This window comes from Sus scrofa, chromosome 13, assembly GCF_000003025.6.
Source record: "Sus scrofa isolate TJ Tabasco breed Duroc chromosome 13, Sscrofa11.1, whole genome shotgun sequence".
NCBI classification, from domain to species: Eukaryota; Metazoa; Chordata; class Mammalia; order Artiodactyla; family Suidae; genus Sus; species Sus scrofa.
Window position 1 is genome coordinate 72,654,182 of NC_010455.5, and position 20,699 is coordinate 72,674,880.

The 20,699-nt window shown below is 56.2% G+C and overlaps 1 protein-coding gene across 1 annotated transcript; it reads left to right on the top strand.

Moving 5' to 3' along the window:
- Positions 7,399-12,814, top strand: TPRA1 (transmembrane protein adipocyte associated 1). The gene is given in 11 exon segments (XM_013982015.2): positions 7,399-7,429; positions 7,432-7,522; positions 7,658-7,790; positions 9,427-9,513; positions 9,599-9,671; positions 9,781-9,860; positions 10,251-10,361; positions 10,464-10,524; positions 10,610-10,712; positions 10,789-10,869; positions 12,161-12,814. Coding segments are annotated over 11 exon segments (1,095 nt in total). The 3' UTR covers positions 12,405-12,814.

The following is a 20,699-nucleotide window of genomic DNA, read 5'->3' on the forward strand; positions in this document are numbered from 1 at the left end:
CCCTGAGAAAGAGAACCAGGCACACTCTCTTGACATAAGAGAAGCCATTTTGGGGCGTTCCCTTGTGGAGCAGTAGGTTAAGGATCTGGCATGGTCACTGGAGCTGCTCAGGTCGCTGCTGTGGCTTGGCTTCAATCCCTGGCCTTGGAACTTCCACATGCTGCAGGGGTGGCCAAAAAACCCAGAGACTGTTTTTTGCCCTTAGTTATTTTGAGATCTAAGTCTGGTCACAGAGCTTGCCCTCAGTAGTTAGTGATCTTAAAGCAACAAAACACAGAAACAAACTGTTACCAGGCAAGAAAGTAATAAGAAAGTTCCCACTATGGCTCAGCAGTTAATGAATGTGACTAGCATCCATGAGGACACAGTTTCAATCCCTAGCCTTGCTCAGTGGGTTAAGGATCCAGCGTTGCCATGAGCTGTGGTGTAGGTTGCAGACGTGGCTCGGATTCTGTGTTGCTCTGGCTGTGGTGTAAGCCAGCAGCTGCAGCTCCAATTTGACCCCTAGTCTGGGAACCTCCATATGCCACAAGTGTGGCCCTAAAAAAGCCAAAAAAAAAGTAACAATAGCAAGATAATAGGTCAGTTGCAAAAATTCCTGTTCTGATTCAATAGTAAAAATTAGCCTGAAGCGCTCAACCCAACAGATTAACTGGAGCCTAAAAAATTGAGGTGTTGACTAATGTTGACTTTTTTGGACACTTGTGACTTCAGTCAACTAAAGCCTGGACCGCCCAAGCCCTTCAGGAGTATTCACGTTCCCTTAGCTTAAAGTTTCAAGTTTGCTGTCTGGGGAGGCAGGCTTTGGGAAGGATCCCTGACGTTCTCCTTACTTGCTGCAAGTAATAAGTTCCTCCTTCTCCAGCTCTTTGCCTTGGTGGTGTGCTTCCACTCAACACCCACCAAGAGGCAAACCCAGTTTTTGGGTAACACTGAGAAGGAAATAAAAGGGCTCCGTGACAGAGACTGGACAGCTACTTTGGCTAGGGTGTCAAGGATGTGTGTGTGTGTGGGGGGGGGGGTCATGTGACAGGAGCCAGGCAAGTAAGGACAGGTGCAGACCCACAGGCAGGAACAAGTTAGGTGTATTCAAGGAAGAGAAACAGGGACCAGTGGGGCTTGAGCACTGAGTGAGGAGCGGTGGGAGGGATGAGGACACAGAGGCAGGATGGGCCAGAGCATGCAAAGCCCTGGGAAAAAGAAGAGTGGGCACAGCAGAGACGCAGGAGGGCAAGAACCGGCAATTCTAGAAAGCTCCCCGGGGGGGAGGCTGCCTGAAGAGGTATTATAGGTGAGAGCAGGTGGGTTACACCAGGGGTCTGGGTTTTGTCACTTCCTGGTCCTGAGGCTTCAGGTAAGTACTTAACGTCTCAGCTTCCGGTAGTTCTCTGTGAAACGCGACTAATAACAGCCGCCTTGCAGGATGGCGCGGGCCGTGGCCGCGTGGGCAAGTGCGCGGGGACGCGACGGGTTCGCGCAGGGGTTGTCCCCCTGGACCAGAGGTCACCAGGCCGAAGGCTGCTGTGGAGGCTCATCCCCAGACGGTCGGCGCCGACGGTGGAAGGGACGGCGCAGGGGCGAACCGCTGCGGACTGGACCCCTTGCGTCTCAGTCGGCTGCGTCCCTAGCCTGGGCCGTCCACCCACCCCTTTCCGGGCGCGACTCAGCCGCTTCCAGTCTCTGTACGACCCGAGCTCTGTCTCTTTAAGAGGTCGGCGGTATGCCCCGCCCCCAGGATCTGATTGGCTACTCTCTCTGCGTTCGACTTCTTTTTGGCATAGCCCCATTCCCATAGGCCGCTGCGGGTTGGGGGCGGGCCTGCGTGTCGCAAGTAGGGACGGTGGCTGTTTTGCAGTTTTGGCGGAACGAAAAGGACGCGCCTGCCTTCCGTGTCGCCGCTGCCGCGAAGGGCCGCACAGAGTCAGGCCGGATCACATCTCCCTCCCTGCCCGCCGGGTCTGCGGGAACCGGCCACCCGCGCCTCTTGCGCGACGCTCCCCGACGCGGCCCCAGCGCCGGAGACCGAGTCCCGCGGCCTTGCGGGGTCCGTGCCCGGCGGCAGATGGGCGGCCGGGGCCTCAGGTAAGGAGGGGACCCCTCTCCTGCTCCAGCCGCTGGAGCCTATCCTGGGGCCTCCGACCTGCCTGCCCGCTCCTGTCGCCGGGAGCGACCGTTCCGCCCAGAGGCAGGCTGGGGGCGCAGAGGACTGAGGTCCTCGGTCCCTGGGGAGGCCGGGCTTGTGGACTCTGCGCTCGAGTCTGTGCGGGCTGTGCGGAAAGACGTTTCTGCGAGTGGCCCGAGTCCCATCTGCGGGCCGCCTCCGGCTCCGCAGGGCCCGAGAGAACAGGGGTGCACTGGACCGGGGGAATGATCAGCCCCCGCCCTGCAGTAGGGACGGGGTTAGGGGGCCTCTCAGAAGGGCTTGGCCGCACGCCTCTGGACATACACCTGTCCGCTCACATTTGTTGTTCTACCGGTCTAGGTCTTGAGCAAGCCCGGGCTGGACATAAACACGTAACACATAAACATATAAACACACAGCGAGGGCCACTGCAGACAAAGGGGTGGGCAAGGAGGACTTTCCTGAGGAGGTGGGCCACATGGTGAGTCGCAGCTGGGAAAGAGTGTGCACAAAGGCCTTGAGTTAGGAATAGCTTAGCACCACCGCGGTCAGAAGAGTGGAAGGTAATTGGCAGGGCAGTAGGCCAGGGTCAGGTAGGGTTGGGCCTTGCAACGCCCAGGGCTGTCCTTCTCCCTGGGGGCTCCTGGAAGTGTCCTTACTCCCTGCCCCCACCCCCCAAGGCTGAAGGATAAGGGGGTTGGCCTCTGTCCCATGGAGCCTTCCTCATCCTGTTTTGGCTCCAGGCTTTTAAAGTACCCAACCAGGTTGGGGTCCCATGCACTGAGGGGTTTCTCTCCTCTGCTTAGAGCTTTCTGTTTTCTCCAGGGTGTCCCATTGCATAGATGAGCGATGGGAAAGTAGAGGCCCAGAGGGTAAGACCCTTCTTACCCAGGGTCTCACAGCAGGTCCAGCCCATAGGACCTGAGCAAATGGGCATCCTGCCCACAAGCTGGCCACACAGGGAGGGAGGTGGAAGCCCAGTGGTAGGTGGGAAGAGGCCTCTTGAATGTCTATGACGTCAGGAGAGCCCTTCCCAGGTGGAGGAAACAGTCTGCCTCAGTTTCCCTAGTCCTCTGAGGCCTGGGATTGCCCCAGAGTCCTCCTCAGAGGGCGGTTTTCCCATCCCTCTGGTCTGGGCTCCACCCCTTCCTCCTCCAGCCATAGCCAGCCTTTCCACTGTCCCCTCTTTCCTGAGCCTGCAGACCCCTTACTTTGTCACTGACTGGGCTTCTGCCAGCAAAGCCAGGAGCTCACCTGTGGTGGGGGGGAGGAGAATATGGGGCCAAAGACTTGACTCCTTCTAGCTTCTTTCTGCATGTATATGACTGGACAATAACAGCTCCCTCTCTCTTAGAGGCTGGCTCAGCAGGTGACCAGGTAGAAAGCACTAAGCCCTGTCTGTACACAGAAAGGGTGCCTTGTTGTATTATAATTATCAAGGCCTCAGTTCCTTTGTAAGTTTTGACACACAGTTGCAGTTCTGATGTGGTTCAATGTATTTCTGGGGCCAGCAGAGCAGCATTGCCAGCTGGGAGGGTGGGAGAGATGCAGACTGAATGCAGCCCCCAGAGCTGCCTGAGCAGAATCTACGTGTTACCAACACTCAACTCTGGATCAAGCCTGGGGCTTCCATCTGCAGGTGGAAAGACCAGGGTGCCTAGAGGCACCTGGGCTGCAGGCCTGGCAGGTGGCTGCCCGGCTCCAGGCTCTATACAGGGAGGTGACAGAAGTTCCTCTCTGCAGTGTGGCAGGGCTCTGTGTGTGGTCTCTGCAGTTATTACAGAATTGGGAGGAGGTGGGGGGGAGCATCAGTGAAGGGATAGCAGCTGACACTCTTCCCTCACCTCAGACGCTGCAGCATGTGGGGTTGGAACCGAGAACCAATCCTTCCCCCTCTCTACTCCCCAGCCGCTCCCCTGGGGAGAAAAGCAGCATGACCTTTGTGTGTGTGACTTTTTGTAGATATTCACTTCTCTGGTCTCAACTGAGCTTTACAGCAACCTTGTTAGGTGGGTATTAGTGTCCTATGACACTCAGAGGAGAAATGACTCACCCAAGGTCACACAGAAGACACTTGGCAGAGCATAAGCAAGCTCTGTCCAACTCCACGTAGAACTGGGCTAAGCAGAAAAGGGTATTTGCTGGATTTTATAACTGAAAGTCTGATGTGGAGGTGGGGGGGTGGGATGACACTGACTTTAGGTGTGGCTAGATCCAGGGGCTGCTGCAAGGAGCTGTCTCCAGGATCTATTTCCATCCATCTCCCTCCTCTATGTTCCTCTGTGATGGCTTCATTTCCATGTGGGACTCCAGTGTGCACACTCCCTGGAGTTGTGCAGGGGTGGAGTCAGCAGTACCTAAAGCCTGTGGATGGACACTGGGGTGCTGAGCTTCCCCCACTGGAAAATGAGGTCCTAGACTTGCTAAGCCAAGAGAAGCCCTCTAATAACCCCCACCACTCTATCCGGCCCCTCCTGTTTCTGCCCTGTTCATCTTCCTGGATTTTCTTTGCCACATGGGACAGAGGCAGGACATCAGGCACCCCTGGCTCTGGCCCCTGTGTCACAAGGGCACCCTGTCCTCCCTCTCTGACACCACTGGGTCACTGTAACAGACTCAGCTTCTGGAGCTGGGGAGGGGTCCCTGTTCTGAGTGCAGGGTAGCAAGGAGGGTCCAGCAATGGAGGAGCACCTTGTTAGCAAAGCAGAGGGGACAGTGCCGGTCTTGCCACTGCAGAGCACCCAGAGGCTCAAGTTGGAGCCTGACATCAGCCTCTCCTGCTCTCTTCCCTCACCCCTACATGTCTGTCCACAGACCTCGCTGACTGGCCCTCCCAAAGGCGTCCCAGATCCCTCCCTCTACCCCCACTGCACCACCAGTAGAGCCACTGTCCTCCCTGGCCCAGCCTGGCCTTCCTCTGTCCCCCTGCCTCCAAGCTCCCTGCTTCGGTGCACACAGGAGCGGGCCCCATCCCCTGCTTTCATACACCCTTCTCCCAGCATTTAGAGTGAGGTCATGATGCCCCGTGTGCCCTGGCGCTGCCCCCCTTCTCTTACAGCCTGCTCTTTGCCCTTTGAACAGGCCAAGACTGTCCTGCCTCCTGGCCTTTGCATTCACCACTCTCTCCCTGGGGTGCACTCTGTCCAGGTTTTCCCCAGTCTGGCTCCTTTCAATTGTTTAGATCTCAGCTCAGCTGTCACCCTGTGTGACAGCCTAGCCCGAAGTGGCTCCCCTTTGTACTCACTGGGATTCTAGCTTGGCTGCTGAAACAAAAGCCAGGATAACAAGAGAGATCATTCCCATCTGTTGCCTGCAGTCTGTGCAGGCTATCCAGGATGTGCGTGGAGGCCCCCTGTGTCTGAGACCCATGCACCTCTTACTATTCTGTTACCCTAAGTCCATGGCATCTGTCTCGTGGCTTATGTTGGCTGCTGTTGCTCCCACCACCACATCCATATTCCAGCCAATGGGAAGGGAGAACGGCACGACCTGAAACTGGCAACCCTTGCTGCTCATATCTAGTTGGATAAAACTTGCTCACGTGGCTATAGCCAGCAGTGAGGGAAGCTGGGAAAGTAGCCACTGTTCTGGGAAGCCATGTGCCAGCTAAAATCCACGGGCTCTGGTACTAAAGGGAAGGGTGGCTGTTTGGGACCCCAGCAGTCTCTGCTGTTTCCTATCACTCTGTTCCACTCCTGTTTTATCCTTTGCACTTATCTAAGAAGTTTGCTTTTTAAGTTCGGGTGTTCATGCTGGCTGTCAGCCTCTTCTCTGAGGATGGAGGCCTGAGAGGGCTGGTGTGTTCTGGCCCCTGGGTTCTCCCAGCTCATGGCAGGTGATTGACAGCATGGGCACAGGAGGAGGAGTGCAGGACTAGGGACAGGGAAGTGGCCAGCGACCTCCCTCAGACTTTCTCTGTCGGGCATGCGTCCTCCCCTTTAATATTTCCCATTGTTGGTATATCCTCAAGTGCCCGGTGGGGAGGTGACTCCAGAGCCAGGAGGCCTGCTGGAGAGGGATGGAGGGTTCTGAGCCTCGGCCTCATGGGCCTTATGTTTCACAGCTTGCTCAGTGCTGAGCTGTCCCCGCAGCCCAGGACTGCTGCAAACCCCTCCCTCCTGTAGGAAGTGTCCTGGGCTCCTTGCCGAATGGAGACCCTGCACTCCTAGAGTGCTAACAGGACTCAACTTGGTCATTTAAAAAAATCCACTGAAGTATAATCCATACAGAAAAGTGCTCGAATCACAGGTGCGAGGCTCTATGAACTTCGACACACGAGCACAGCCGCACCCCTGACACCCAGATGGTGCACCCAGGGGTGGCTCCATGCCCTCACCCTGCACAGGGTGCCACTTACCCACAACCAGCCTGGCTCCGCTTGGTGTCCTGGCTGTAGGGCCTGCATGTCACCACCTGTGGCAGCACCCAGTCTTTTTCTCCTGGGCTGAGGTCCACTCTGCACTGGATGCCGCAGTTGATGTGTGTTCTGCTGATGGTGGCATCTGGGCTGCCGTGACCATGCCCCTAGAAGTGGGGGCGCCTGGTCCAGAGGCCTAGTCTGTTAAATCATCATTTCAAATGCTGCCTGGCCCCGCACTCCCTGCGGATGTGCTGCCACTGTCCCCTGATTCCTGTGACCCTGGAGCCTGCCTCAGTTGTCCAGGGTGGCTCAGCTCTCTTTTCTCCTAGCTGGACTCTCACCCTCCATCACCCTGGCAGACACAGCCCATCCCTGCACTTGGAGATGCCCCCGCATCCTCCAGGGACAGGGCAGCGTCCTCTCTGCTTGCATCCGCCTTTCCAGGTGACAGCAAAAGGAGGCAGGGCTTGAGGTCCACCCAAGTGTGCACAATGTCTGGGCCTGCACCTGGAGGCATGTGCCACTTAGTGCCACCACAACCTCCCAGGGTGGACATGCTGTCCTTATCCCATCCCATGGTGGGGGAACTGAGCCATACAGAGGATTTGGAAGTCCAGCTGTGACATGGACCCTGGCTCTCCCTGACCCCCAGGGCTGGGGGCACTGGCTAGGTTATGCCGAATAGCCTGTGTTGCTGTGTATGACATGCAGCTCAGTCCCTCAGGGTGGCTTTTATTGTTTAGGGGTCACAAGAAAAAGCCCAAGGCAAAGGACTGGCCCTGTCAGGGGACTGGGTTGTGATGTGGGCGGGAGCGTCACATCCACCTCCCGCCTGGTGGGTGACACACCCAGGGCCACACAGCCTCTGTGCAGCTGATGTGGCGGTGTTCATCCCCCAGGACTGGCTGCTGGCGGGATGGCCACCCCGGAGGAGGAGATCTGGGCCAGCAGAGCATGGCACTGCCCCCACCCCTGGCACCCAACATCAGTGTGCCACACCGCTGTCTGCTGCTGCTGTACGAAGACATTGGCACCTCTCGGTGAGGCGGGAGCTCCTGCTGGCAGACTGGCTGTGGGAGGGGGCTCCCTACTGCGTGTGTGTGTGTGACAGTGACACAGGTGGGGTGGGTGCAGACAACCCCACCAGTGAGCTGCTTTCTGTACCCACCTGCTAGTGTCCGGTACTGGGACCTCTTGCTGCTCATCCCCAACGTGCTCTTCTTCATCTTCCTGCTCTGGAAGCTTCCGTTTGCTCGGGCCAAGATTCGTGTCACCTCCAGCCCCATTTTTATCACCTTCTATATCCTGGTGAGTTCATTCCAGTCAGTAACAGAAAATTCAACTCCAACTGGCTTAAGCAAAAAAGGAATTATTAACCGCTTCTGTAGCAAACACCAGCTTCAGATATGGCTGGATCCAGAGAATTAACTGATGTCATAAGGACTCTCAGCATCTCTGCTCCCCTCTGATGAGTTCCCTCCATATGGTATCTAAAGTAGCCGAGAACAGCTCTGAGCTAACATCCTGCTTCTGGCCAACTCCAGCAGAAGAGTAGCTCCTTGCTGATGGTGCAGTGTAGACCTGAATTGTGGCAGAGTGGCCCACCCTGGAAGCCCTGTTCATCCCTGAGCCAGGCTCTGGGACTAGCAAGGAAAGGGGCACTGGGGGCTGAGAGGGTGGGATTAGCTCATCCAGACTGCAGAGACTGAGGTGGTCCCAGCAAGAAAATTGGGGAACCCTAACTGGAAGGAAGGGGAATAGATTTTGGATTGGGGGAATGCCCACTGCATTCCAAACCTCGGCTGTGCTGAATGACCATGGGCCAGTGGCTTGGCCTCTCTGTGCCTCAGTACTCTCCTGCATGATGTGGTTTGGATTTGGTTCAGCTTGTGGTGCTCCTGTGAGCACTCAGTGAGACTTCACAGAGCTCCAGCTCTGTGGGGGCCTGGCGCACAGTGGGCAGGTGGCCCTGAGTGGTGTCAGCCTACCCGAGGTTGGACACAAAGGATAGAATCTGGTCTCTTTTGTTTGTATTTGTCAGAAAACCAAGCTTAAGCTCAGAGAAGCCAGAGGGGAAATGTTGATTAAAAAACTGACATTTCAAGGAGCCGGGTGTGGCTGGATCTCAGGCAGCTGTCTTCCTGTCTGGTGGCACTGCCTCCCCAAGTGGCCTGCCAGTGGCCCCAGCACCTCCAGGCTCGCATCCCGTTGGCTTCCTTTCTCAGTAGTTGTGCCTCATATCTGGGGTGTGACTTGCACTGGAACTCCTTGGGCTCCATGCCATCCCCAAACTAGGGGATTGGCATATCGCAAATGGCCAGCCCTGGGTCACAGGCTGGTCCCAGAGGCAGCAGTGGTGGGGTTGGCCCCAAGAACCACATGAGGGGAGGGATGGGGAAGAGGAATGAAGCTGCTGCCAGAGGCAGGGGATGGACACCTGGCTGACAGAGCCAAGCACAGGCACTCTGCCAAAGCTGCAGGGCGAGCCACCTTCCCCAGGGCCTTGGACACCTCTTCTCTGTGGTCTCCTTTCCCCCAGCCCAGTGTCTGAGAATTAAAATGGTCAATGTGACAGCACCAGTGGCAGACGTGTTGCTGACCCTCACCAGGCATGCTCTAACCATGTGACCCTCCCAGCGATCAGTGCAGCAGGGGCTGTACTAACCTGCGTTTCACAGGCAAGGTGCAGCACAGGTCTTAGAGGCAGCAATGGCAGGTCTGGGACTTGAACCCATCAGGCTGGCCCCACCTCGTGCTTTACCAAGCACTCTCAGGGTGTCAGTGTAGCCAGGAAGCCGAGGCTCGGGGGATGGAGGGGGCAAGCCTCTCTGTATCCCAAACCTCTGTACTGGAGGACTCAAGGGCTTCTACAGACGTGGGTGTGGGGTGCAGGCCCTGCGACCTCGTTTCCTCAACTCCACCCCCATCCCCTCTCGCTCACCAGGTGTTCGTGGTGGCACTGGTGGGCATCGCCCGGGCCGTGGTGTCCATGACGGTCAGCACCTCAGATGCTGCGACCGTTGCCGATAAGGTGGGGCTGGGCCTGCCCATGGGGGTGCTGGGCAGGGGAGGGGCAATGGGCTCTCAGGCTGATGTTCTGCCTGCTCTGTGTCCAGATCCTGTGGGAGATTACCCGTTTCTTCCTGTTGGCCATCGAGCTGAGTGTGGTCATCCTGGGCCTTGCCTTTGGTGCGTCTGCTGCTGGGGCCAGTGCTCCCCCACCCCTCCCTGGCTGGGGGCTGATCCCACTGCGGTCACCTGGACTGGCTCTGCTGACTGACCAGCACGTTTCTTCCAGGTCACCTGGAGAGCAAGTCGAGCATCAAGCGGGTGCTGGCCATCACCACAGTGCTGTCCCTGGCCTACTCTGTCACCCAGGTGGAGGGGTGGGGAGGGCAGCTGGGTCAGTGGGGGTGGAGCATCCACTGCTGAGTCAGGGCTACATGTTTCTCAGGTGCAGCGCTCACGCTTTACACGAGGTTAAGGAAACACCTGTACTGCTTGTTAACAAGGCAGGTTCTGGGCCTCTCCAGCTCCCAGCCAATAGGTTGAACCTGCCCTTTCAACGAGCAGCCCAGGTAGTGGGCATACAGGTCAGCAGGTAACACTGACAGCCATGCATCCTGATGCCCCTTTCTTAGAATCGGGGCTGCCCCTGGCCAGGCCTGTCCTGGGTGCTGGAAACGGGGGTAGGGCCTGGCCAGAGAGCAGGGAGCCGGGCTTGGAGTGGTGGGGAGCCCCTGAGACCCTTCCTGCCTGCCCCTGCAGGGCACCCTGGAGATCCTGTACCCCGATGCCCACCTCTCGGCTGAGGACTTCAACATCTACGGGCACGGGGGCCGACAGTTCTGGCTGGTCAGCTCCTGCTTCTTCTTCCTGGTGAGCTGGAGGGCGGCCAGAGCCTTGGGCCTGGCAGCCCTGCTAGTGGGCTTAGCTGGGTAGGAGCTCCCCGCGTCCTGGTCAGCGCCGCTGTCCCCGCAGGTCTACTCCCTGGTGGTCGTGCTCCCCAAGACCCCGCTGAAGGAGCGCATCTCGCTGCCCTGTGAGCGTCTGGGGACGCGGCTGGGCGCGGGGCGGGTGGGCGGGAGGGTGATATCTGGGCAGGACCTCACACTCCCGCCTCGCAGCGCGGAGGAGCTTCTACGTGTACGCGGGCATCCTGGCGCTGCTCAACCTGCTGCAGGGGCTGGGGAGCGCGCTGCTGTGCGCGGACATCATCGAGGGGCTCTGGTAAGGGGGCCGGGCCGGGGTCGGGGCGGGGACGGCGGGGTCCCACCATCGCGCCCTGACCCGCCCCTCCCCCCAGCTGCGTGGACGCCACCACCTTCCTCTACTTCAGCTTCTTCGCTCCCCTCATCTACGTGGCCTTCCTGCGGGGCTTCTTCGGGTGAGTCCCCTCTAGCCGGCCTGGGCGGGATGGGTCCAGATCGCACGGCGGCCTCGTCTCTCCCAGCTTTCAGGGCCGCTAGCGCCCCTGCGTGGCTGCTATCGGGATTACGCCTTCTGCTTCTTGCGCATGCGCAGCCGCCACTGCAGCGTCTCAGCCTCTGGGCTCTGGGAGCTGCTCAGGCTGGAACAGGAACAGATGAGGCAGACAGGGTGCATGTGTGTGCATGCACGTATACATATGCACGTGTGCCCCCGTCAGACATGCTTATGTACACAGATATACATAAGCACATATATGAATGCATATATATGTATATACACATGGTGCATGTGTACATGTAACATATTCACACACATACGTATGCACTCATAAGCATGCATCACCATACCCATACAGACATGTATGTTTACATTGATATATACACATAAAAGACACACAGATGTGTATACTCATATGCGCATGTAAACATACACATGTACATATACATTATGCACACAACACACACAAACATAAGCACTTTGTGAGAGAGAGAATGAATCCATGCCTGTGGACCTGCACTGTTTTCCACTTAAGGATAGATCGGCTCAGTTCTAGATAAGCATTCCCCAGGACCTGCTGTAGCCCTGGACACAAAAGGGAACACAGCTGACATAAACTCCTGAGCTCACAAGGGCTTCTATCCTATTTGAGGGTGACTGGTGAGGGGAGCAGTCCAGTGTGTATCTGAGCATGGAGTAGGGTGCACTTTTGTGCACCTTTATGTTTACAAAACATGTTTTGTGAGGCGTGTCAGGGAGATGGGACACTAAAGATGTGTGGGGGTGAGGGTGGGACCCCGGCCCCCCCCACCTGCCAAGTTCGAGGGTAGGTGGGGGGAACCTTAGTGTTGGAGTAAGAAGGGCAAGGTTGGACCCCAGTCCTGATGTGCGCAACCTTGCTCATGAGTTCTCTCCCTGGCCTCGGCTCCTTGTGATCACATGGGAGTAACGCTTCCACCTGAGTAGTGAGTGCTGCGGGGCAGGTTCAGGGTCACATCTGCCTAGCACTCTGGGAAGGTGCTGTTTAAGCCCCCTCATTTCCCAGGGTTGGACTCACTCCATCCACTTTGCAGTGAGAAAGCGGGCTTACACACTGGGAGCATGAGGGTTGGTTCTGAACCCCATCCGAGGACCTCGAGGGGTGTGAGGTGGCTATTAGTACATCTCCTGCCATGTCTGGAGCCTCACTGCTCCATGAGGAAGGCCTGCTCTGACTCACACAGGGCTCCTGCCCTCCTCCTCTTCACCAGCTCAGAGCCCAAGATCCTCTTCTCCTACAAATGCCAAGTGGACGAGGCCGAGGAACCGGACATGCACCTGCCCCAGCCCTATGCGGTGGCCCGGCGGGAGGGCCTGGAGGCGGCAGGGGCTGCCAGCACGCAGTTCGACTCGGCCAGTGGGGTGGCCTACCTGGATGACGTGGCTTCCATGCCCTGCCACGCAGGCAGCATCAACAGCACAGACAGCGAGCGCTGGAAGGCCATCAATGCCTAGTGTTCAGCCCTGGCCAGAGGGCCTGCGGGCACCGGTGGAGAGAAGCCAGAGGGGAGGTGGGGAGCAGAGCCCCCCGCACAGGTGGGCAAGGGGACAGGACTGTGTGTGGGGAACAGTCCTGTCCTGCCCTCGGTCCCCCACTTGCTGTCTTCCATCTCTGCTCTAGCTGGGGCCTCCCCTCCACCCACCTGCCCTCACCCTGCTTGGCCACTTGGCCCCGACTTTGATGTTCTAGGGCCGGGCCTGGCCGGGCTGGCCAAGGGCTCCCCCCAGCTCCCTGCAGCCTGGGCTTCCAGTACTGTCTGGCCCTCCTCATCTTCCCCTGCTTCCCAAAGCCCACTCTGGTGGATGGGCTTAAGTGTGTATATTTTCGTGATCTATTTTCTAATAAAAAGGAAAAGGAGAAGGCATTGGTGTAGAGATTTTGCAGGAATCTGGGGCCAGGTGCCTCTGTGTGCTGAGCCCTGGAGGTGCGGGGCCCCTTTGTTTGCTAGACTGAGGAACACTGGCCACTACTTGGGAGGTGGAGAGACTCAGTCTCAGCATCCTTGCCATCCTACCTCGCGGTCCCGTTCTGCCTCTGCTGCTCCTGCTCTGCCACCCTGGCAGCCCTTCTCCTCCTGCAGCTCCAGGTGCAGCATCTGTAAAATGGGGTGAAAAGGCCTGTCTTGCAGGGATTTTGTAAGGATTAGGAAAGAGCAGGTGTGGGTGGCTGGCCCATGGCTATGGAGTAATGGTGACCACAGGGATGGCTGTCAACCTCGGGAACCCCGCTCGGCAACAGCAGGCCCTTGGGAGATAGGAGCTGGGACTGGCATTTATGATAATGGATGTGATGAGCTGAAAGTGGTTGTGTCTAAATTGCTGGGACGGAAAGCTTTCAAGTCGGGGAGAGGCTCACACATCCCCACCGCTGCCCTGCTGCCAAGTTTGGCCTTGAGTCATGACATGACCACTGGAGGGAAGGGAGCTGCACTTGTGTCAGCCTCACTGCCCAGGTCACGCCTGTGTCCCTTCTCTCAGGAGGGCATCTCGTGACTGTGGGGCTGCCGGGCCAGACTGTGTAGATCCAGGGCCCAGAGGGCTGTCAGTGGGTGCAGGTGCCAGCAAGTGCAGGGGCACAGCCAGCAAGCTGGACTTGGCCCGAGGGACCTTGAGGCTGCCAAGGCTTCCCAGAGGCTTTTCCCAGGTGCCAGGCTTGGCTGCCACCCACAGTTTCCACAGAAGCCTGTCAGGCCGTCAGGGAAGCAGCAGCGCATTCCAACAGGGCAAGTGCTGGGGGCCAGACAGGGAGGAACTGACCATCAAGTCTGGAGCTGCTCCCACCGCTGGCTGCAGGTAAGATGATGCAGCAGCAGCCTGGGTTTGTTCAGCGTGACTGACATGGGTAGAGGCAGAAGCAGAGGAGACCAGGGGCCCCATCTTGTCCCCCCTCCCCTCCCCACTCCCTTCCGGGAAGTACCGAAAGGCCAGGGTCTTCATCACCTTTCAGAAGCACCCATGTTCACACATGTGTATGCATGTTGCCCCTGGTTTGGGAGTGTGAATGTGACACTTGGTCTTGGTATTGTTCTGCGTCAGGCAGGAGAGCTGCTCCACCCTGCAGCTGCATGTGTTTCAACGGAGGGCAGCTGACTGAACCAGTCCACTCGGGAAGGACTTTTGTTCCTAATATATTTTGCAACAACAAACAGTGCAGCAACAAAAATCCTTATATAAATATGCTTTTGGTAACTTGCACAAGTGGGATTGCTGGAACACACAGTCTTAATCAGTTTAATTAGTCTCACAGTACTCTGTCAGAGACTAATTGCTGTCCCCCAGTATATGTTCTTTTATTCTATTGTATAGAATTCCTGGTTTTCAGCTGGATACACAGTGGATACACAGCTGCCTAGAACAAAGACTACATTTTTCAGCCTTCCTTGCAGGTGGGTGTGGCTCTGCAACTAAATTCTGGCCAGTGGAATGTAAGTGTGCGTGCAGCTTCCTCAAAGAGACAGAATAGGTTCAGGTCTTTCCCGCTAACTGGGATGTGGCTGTAATGGCTGGAGCTGGAGCAGCCATCTTGAGCCATTGGGTGATCTCAGAATGGGAGCCCCTCATTGTAGAGCACAAGGCGGAAGGAGCCCTGGTCTCTGGTGTGTCTGCAAGAGCTCCAGACATCCTCCTTCATATGATTTGTTGAATGTGAGAGAGAACTAAACATCTATCTTTTGTAAATCACTTTAGATTTTTCTCTCACTTATAGTTGAACCTAATCTGAACCAATATATCCTTCAAAGAGGCTGTACCAGTTTTGTCTCCTATCAGCACAGCCTCACCAGCACTGCGTGCTGTTCAAATTCCCTACCTTCCTGAAAAGCCCTGCTCACGTCTGTTCTGCTGGGTACATCCCACATGCTGCGTCTGGGGGTGGGAAGAGACATCATGCAGAAGAGAGGCCAGGATGTGGGAGGTTCTGGAAGCCATGATGCGATGATGAGTCCACCATATTTGCCCGTCTCAGTCTTACTGCTGCTCATGGACTGTGGACCTTGATCTCGTGTCTTCTCTCTGACCCTCAGTTTCCTCAGCAGTGACACAGGGAAGCAGATGTCCAGTCGTCCCTTTTTTTCTCCATTGGTAATCGCACTGGGGTGTTCTATGGGTCAGTGAAGCACCAGCAGAAGGTGACATTCCTACCCCTTTACAGTTACTTATGGAACTAAGCTCTGGTCTGTGGGATGTTAGCAGGACTAGGAGAGACTTTCTTCAGCACAGGCTGCTTAAAGGGAGCTAACTTAGCTAGGAGATGTGTTCCTTGGTCCTCCTGCCTTTCTCCTTCCTGGAATGCAGCTGTGATGACGAACTGTCCAGCAGCCATCTTGGATGATGAGGTGACTCTGGGAATCTAGTCATCACAAACAAGCTATGTCCCTAACGATGATGGAACTGCCGTACCAGCGCTGGACTGCTACCAACGGACTTATTACACATGAGAGAAAGAAACGCTCTTGTACACAGCAATCCTGATCCTAAGGAACATGTAAAAACCCTGATGTGCCTGCTTGAGGGAGATGGGATATTACGAAACACCACTTTGTGTCTTTTCCTTCCTGAACCTCACCTTTCACCTCCCTCCTGGTCAGAAGGGGTTTAGGCCTAGGCCTCCTTGCTGAGGGCAGATGACCTCCTGGCTTTGTTCCCTGACACACTGGGCACAGGGGCAGCAGGGGCTTGGGCAGAGACAAAGGTAGATTCCCTCAGGGGTGAGGTCTGTGTGCTCCTGGGCACTGGGAGCCCAGGCTCCAGACAGCACAAGCCCTTGTGTGTTTAGGACCCAGAGTTCCCAGCCACCGCAGGGGGTCCCCCAGCTCAGGTGGCCCAACACCAGTGGAGCTCTCAGACCTGCAGGTCTGGTGGCTGGGAGCACTGGTGGTCTCGGTGGTGACAGGTGTGACCCATGGCATGCTAGGCTGCCACCTGCTCTGCTCACTGGGCTGGGGCTTGACATGCCCACAGGTAAGGGGCTTGACTTCCAGGACCAAGGGCCGGTTCTTCCTGAAGACTCTCTGCTGGGCACGCTGGCCAGGTCACTGCCCACAAGGACCGGGTGATGGCAGTGGCCCCCCTGAGGGCCCCACTTTAATCCATCACTTCTCAGAGGCCCCATCTCCAAATCCAGTCACATTCTGAGGGTCTGTGTTCAGGCAGCATTCTAAACGCTCCCCCACCACCAGGACACCCTTTACAGACGATCAGCTGAGGGCTAGGCATCACTTGGCCACACGAGGCCAGGAGGGTCAGGACCCCAGGCCTCTAACCACAGCATCCACTGCCCAGACCCACAGTCACCTCCTGTGTGAGAAAGGCTTGGAGCCTGGTTGCTGGGGCTGTGGGACCAAGGAGAGGAGGCTGCAGCCACTCCACAGCCAGTCCTGGGTGCAGAGATCCCCCGAATAGCTGCCCGGCAGGGGGAGGTGGGGAGCGCCACAGGCGTCCATGGTAGAGCTGTGCCTGGGAGGCAGGCCGTTCTGGTACAGATCAAACCAGCTGGCTCCTGGCCCTTGGGGGTCGGTGCCCCCCCAGAATGTGGCACAGCCCTCAGGCCCACCCTGAGGAGGGCCTGGCACCAAGCAGCTTCTGGCTAGAGGGCGGCCCCCCTCCTTCCTAAGCAGGACCTTCCTGGGGGCCGGGGGTGGGGATGGGGGTCCCATAATGGGCTGCATGGAGCGTAGCCAGCGTTTTATTTATTTGCTTGGAGGCGGTGACTCAGCTGAACACATTCAGCAAACGCAGACCCAATTACCTTCTGTGATGAGTGTTTAAAGCTGGGCTCCACTTGCTGGGCACTCAGGAGGCCCTGGAACACAGTGAAGGTTCTGCCTGACCACGGTCCCCAATGATATTCTAGGGGGGATGGCCCGACTGGAGGGGAAAACTGGAGAGTGGCTCTGAGGACACAGCCTTGATCTCTTGGTGCATGACCCAGAATTCCAGAAAACAACAGAGGCCAAATGCAGTTTTTATCAGTGGGCCAGAAATGATCGCATGAGCCCCCTGTCCTGGGTCTTGCAGGCTTGAGAGGGTGGCTGGTCACATTTCAGAGGAAAGAGCATCTTTAAGGCTCCTTTGTACCAACAGCTCTTCTAAAGACACTTTCATGCTGATGGAAGGTAGAACAGGACTTTCCAATTTCTCCTTGGTCTCCACGCTGACGACAAGAACCTCTATGCTTCTGGGGAACATTTTCAATTCGCCACTTATCAGAACTAGCTTTATGATTCCAAAACGCGTCTGTGTTTTTGCAGCTGTGGGTAAGCGGAAAATTTTTCCTTCTTATCTTGCTGAGATTTCTTTTACCAGCAGTAAGAAAGGCTTAGAGTTTTCAAGGCTAAATGCTGAAATTTCATTATTTGGCACCAAGAGGTGGGAAAAGAGAAAAAAAAAAAAAAAAAAAAAAGACAGGCTCAACAAGCTGGAAGCATAGCCCCTGAAAATGCAAAGAGCAGGAGGGGATGAGCAGCAAGGGTGGGGGGATGGGGCACCTGGTGTTGGCATCTGTGGGGAGAGACCCGGTGCTGAGGCCACGGTCGGGGGGCGGGGGGCAGCCTTGCAAGTGCTGACTGGATCCAGTGCTTCAGCAAAGAGGACTTGTCTTCCCCGGAAGAAGGGGGAGAAGGGTGCGGCTGGGGCGTGTCACCGACAGCTGGTCCCTCTGCCCCTCTTTTCTATCTCCTTGGGTCCTGCCACCCCCTCTTCTGGGTGGGAAGAAGGAAAAGGGGAGGGAGAGGAGAGCCAGTGCTGTCACTGTCACCCCTTCTGCCTGAGGAGCATCCCACGAGCTGCACTTTGTAACTGTCACTTGTGCCTTGTTGGCCCCTAGTTGCTGCTGTGGCTACCATGCCGCAAGGGAGGCTGAAAATGAGGGTTTCCTTTTCTTTTTGGAGCTGGCACACACTTCTCCTAATAAGTCAGTGAGAAAGAGAAAACGGATGTTAGGCAGGCAGCTGGCAGTCTCCCCACACGTAGGACACATACTGTCCACTCGTCAGGTTTTTGTTTCCCCACAGTCACTGGACAGGTGCTTTAAAACAAGATTATGAATGAAGCATCACAGATACAATGAAAGCCCCATGTATCCACCCCCTCCACCCTGCCCCTGACCCCTAGGCTACCCCCCTCACTGCTGTCTCAAGTTTTGCATTTATTGGTACAGCACACAGTATATGCATCCGTAAGCAACGTGTGGTGCTGTCTCATGGGCTATAAATCAATCAACTGGGTTCACACTGAGCTTTTCTTTCCCAACTTGCTTTTCTCACTCAGTTTTGTGGAGGGGACTTTCCTCCATTCAGCCTCCTGTTGTGTAAACAGGGCGTCGTTCACTGGTCAGTTCTGTCTTTCAGGCTGTCTGCAGAGGTGGAAGCAAATGGCATCCTGTGTGCAGCCTGCGTTCTACCAGCTGGTTCCCACGTGCGCACGAGGGCTCTGGGCAGATCCTGCACGCACTGCCTCACTGCCTCTGTAGTGTTCTATTTATCTGGGATGGCATTTAGTTATTGCAAGCTCTCATGCCCGGTCTTTGGTGGGTGCTCAGGTGAATGAATTAATGAAAGCAATTTTTCTTCTCTTAGGTGATCAAAATATCCTCACCCTAGGTTCCCTCTCATGGGAGGAAGGGATATGACCAGGTCACTGATAGATGATGCTGCTCCAAGGGCAGAGATGGGTCATCCTGGGCCAGCCTTGCAAGAAGAAATGAGGGAATCCCTGAGGAAGTGATATTGGGCAGGTTTTGCAGGATGAGTAGCAGTTCACTGGAGCATAGAAATCCGACTTGATTGCATTTGGGTATGGGAGCATCATCTGTGGTGAAGGTTCAGGTGCAGCTTCAAAGAGCCTCTGGGAGTTCCCATCGTGGCGCAGTGGTTAACGAATCCGACTAGGAACCATGAGGTTGCGGGTTCGAGCCCTGCCCTTGCTCAGTGGGTTAACCATCCAGCGTTGCTGTGAGCTGTGGTGTAAGTCACAGACGCGGCTCGGATCCCAAGTTGCTGTGGCTCTGGCGTAGGCTGGCAGCTACAGCTCCGATTAGACCCCTAGCCTGGGAACCTCCATATGCCTCGGGAGTGGCCCAAGAAATGGCAAAAAGAAAAAAAAAGAGCCTCTGATCAGTCAGGTTGGGAGGCCCACGCAGGAAGAAAGGAACAGTGGGGACATTTACAGGTGTGTATGTCCCAGAGTCACAGTTAAGTGTTTTCTAGTCACTCTTTTGGCCAAATCACTTAGCGCTTTTCAAAGAAAACCAGCTTAAGCCTTGTTGCCTTTGACTTCTCTCCCTTGAAACTGCTGCTTCTGGCCCCAGGCCCCTCTCCTCCTCTGGGGCTGGGGGCTCCTTGGATTTCTGGGAGTCCTGAGACCACAGCTACCCTGGGAGTGACGAGATCAGTGATGGTGCTTGGCTGCTGACCTCATCCCTGCCAGCTGCCAAGGGAGCAGACGTGGGCAGGGCCGGACAGCAGGGCTTATGGTTCTGAGGTTATGTGGTCTCAGCTGGTCCTATCACAGCACATCCAGGCTGTTGTCTGGAAGGGTAGGAAATAGGAGGTGATGCATTGTAGGCGAGAAGTGGGGAGCCTGGAGCTGGCTACAGGAGCTTCTGCCTCCCCTTGGCCAGCCCAAGGGCACAGCCAGCACAGAGCAAACCAGAACCCAGGGACAGACAGGGATTCTGGCCTTCTTTCAACACCTGCATCCACGTGGGCCTGGAGTCCTGGATGCAGAGATGTGGACTTCTCCCAGTTTGTTCCAGGGCCACTCTAGCTGGGCTTCTGACCCTGGTTACCAAGAGCATCCAGGGCAGAGGAGAGCTGGCCTTGGCCCAGCTTGGGGGTCAGGGTGAGATCTGCAGAGTGTAGAGAGCAGGGCAGTGAGCAGGTGGGGGGCCACACCTGTTCTGCCAGCGCCCAGGCAAAGGAGCAGCAGTTCTGAGACTGCTTGGAGAGAAAGCTGACACACCCATTATGCAGTCACACAGCAGGTTTGCTGGGGAACCTGCAGGTGCCTCTGGGCACAGGCACACAGACACACAAAGAAACACACACACACACACACATTTCAAAAATGTGCAGCTCTCCTCTCAAAAAAGTATACGCCTCTTGACCTAGAAATTCCACTTCTGGGAAGCTGCCCTAAGGACAGAATAAAGGATGTGTGCCAAGACTCCCCGTCAAGGAATTTCCCTGCAGTGCAGCTCGTAATAACACACAGTTGGCAGCAGTCAGGATTCCACTAAGGGAGTGGTCAGGCCCTCAAACCAAACTCGGCTGTTAACTTCCATGGGGAGACAAGCCTTGTTTACTGTAGACTGAGAAAGGGAAGCAGCTTGCAAACGGTCTTCACCCTCTGAAGACATTTGGGTAAAATAAGTCTGCATCAGCAAGGACTCGAGGAGTTGGGTCTGGGTGTGATCAAGGTGGTTTCTGAGTTGGGAGGATTGTGGCTCTTTCTGATCCCTTAGGAATCCAGGCTTGCTTTGTGTGAGAGGAAAAATAAACCCAGTTTTGAAAAGGAATGTGCATTCTGCACACACAGCCCCTCCTCCTCCCGTGTGTGACAATGAGGTCTGAATAAGGATGAAGATCGCAGGTGGCTCACAGAGGCAGGAGGCTTGGGCGGCTTCTGGGACGGATGTGCTGTCACTCTGCAGGGACAGGGCAGCTGCCTGAAGGGTGAGGAGCCAGGTCAACTCAGGTGAGAACAGTCTCGAGACAGAGAAAGCTGGGAAAGGAGCAGAACAGAGCTCACAGT